This window comes from Morone saxatilis, unplaced genomic scaffold, assembly GCF_004916995.1.
Source record: "Morone saxatilis isolate NCDOM2014 unplaced genomic scaffold, NCSU_SB_2.0 Contig12, whole genome shotgun sequence".
Taxonomy (NCBI): Eukaryota; Metazoa; Chordata; class Actinopteri; family Moronidae; genus Morone; species Morone saxatilis.
The window spans coordinates 1,602,951-1,603,365 of record NW_023339674.1 but is presented as its reverse complement, the minus strand read 5'-3'; the positions used below and the strand labels follow the sequence as shown (position 1 = coordinate 1,603,365).

Below are 415 nucleotides of genomic sequence, written 5' to 3'. Positions count from 1 at the left end.
CACTGCTGAAGCACCGCCTCCGTCTGCAGCAGAGCCAATCAGGAGCTACGACCTGTAACTGCGCTCTAATTGGACCAAATGGAGGAATTTGAACATCAGAGCAGCGTCTGATTGGACGGAAAATTAAGGTAAAAAAAAGTGTACTACTACTATAATACAGTACTACTATAACTATTGGAGGACAAAACACATCACTACAGACTACCAAAGTCTGTAAATATGTATCGATGATAGATTATAGATATCAGAAATCAGATATCAGATTAAAGATTATAGATTATAGATATTAGATTATAGATTATAGATGCAGCAGAGTTTGTATAAAGATATAATAAAGTTATATAAAGTTAGAATAGAGTAATAATAGAGTAATATAGACTCATACTTGCGTACCATAGTAAACACTGAGGTCAGG

The 415-nt window shown here is 34.7% G+C and overlaps 1 protein-coding gene across 1 annotated transcript in view; it reads right to left on the bottom strand.

Annotated features, from left to right (window-relative positions):
- The window catches only part of nfia (nuclear factor I/A), a 12,028-nt gene extending 11,619 nt beyond the window's left edge, over window positions 1-409 (bottom strand). The window contains exon 1 of the mRNA XM_035653459.1: window positions 394-409. Coding sequence (XP_035509352.1) covers window positions 394-396 — 3 coding nt within the window. The 5' untranslated portion in view covers window positions 397-409. The remainder of the gene's footprint in view (window positions 1-393) is intronic.
- Between the last annotated feature and the right edge of the window lie 6 nt (window positions 410-415).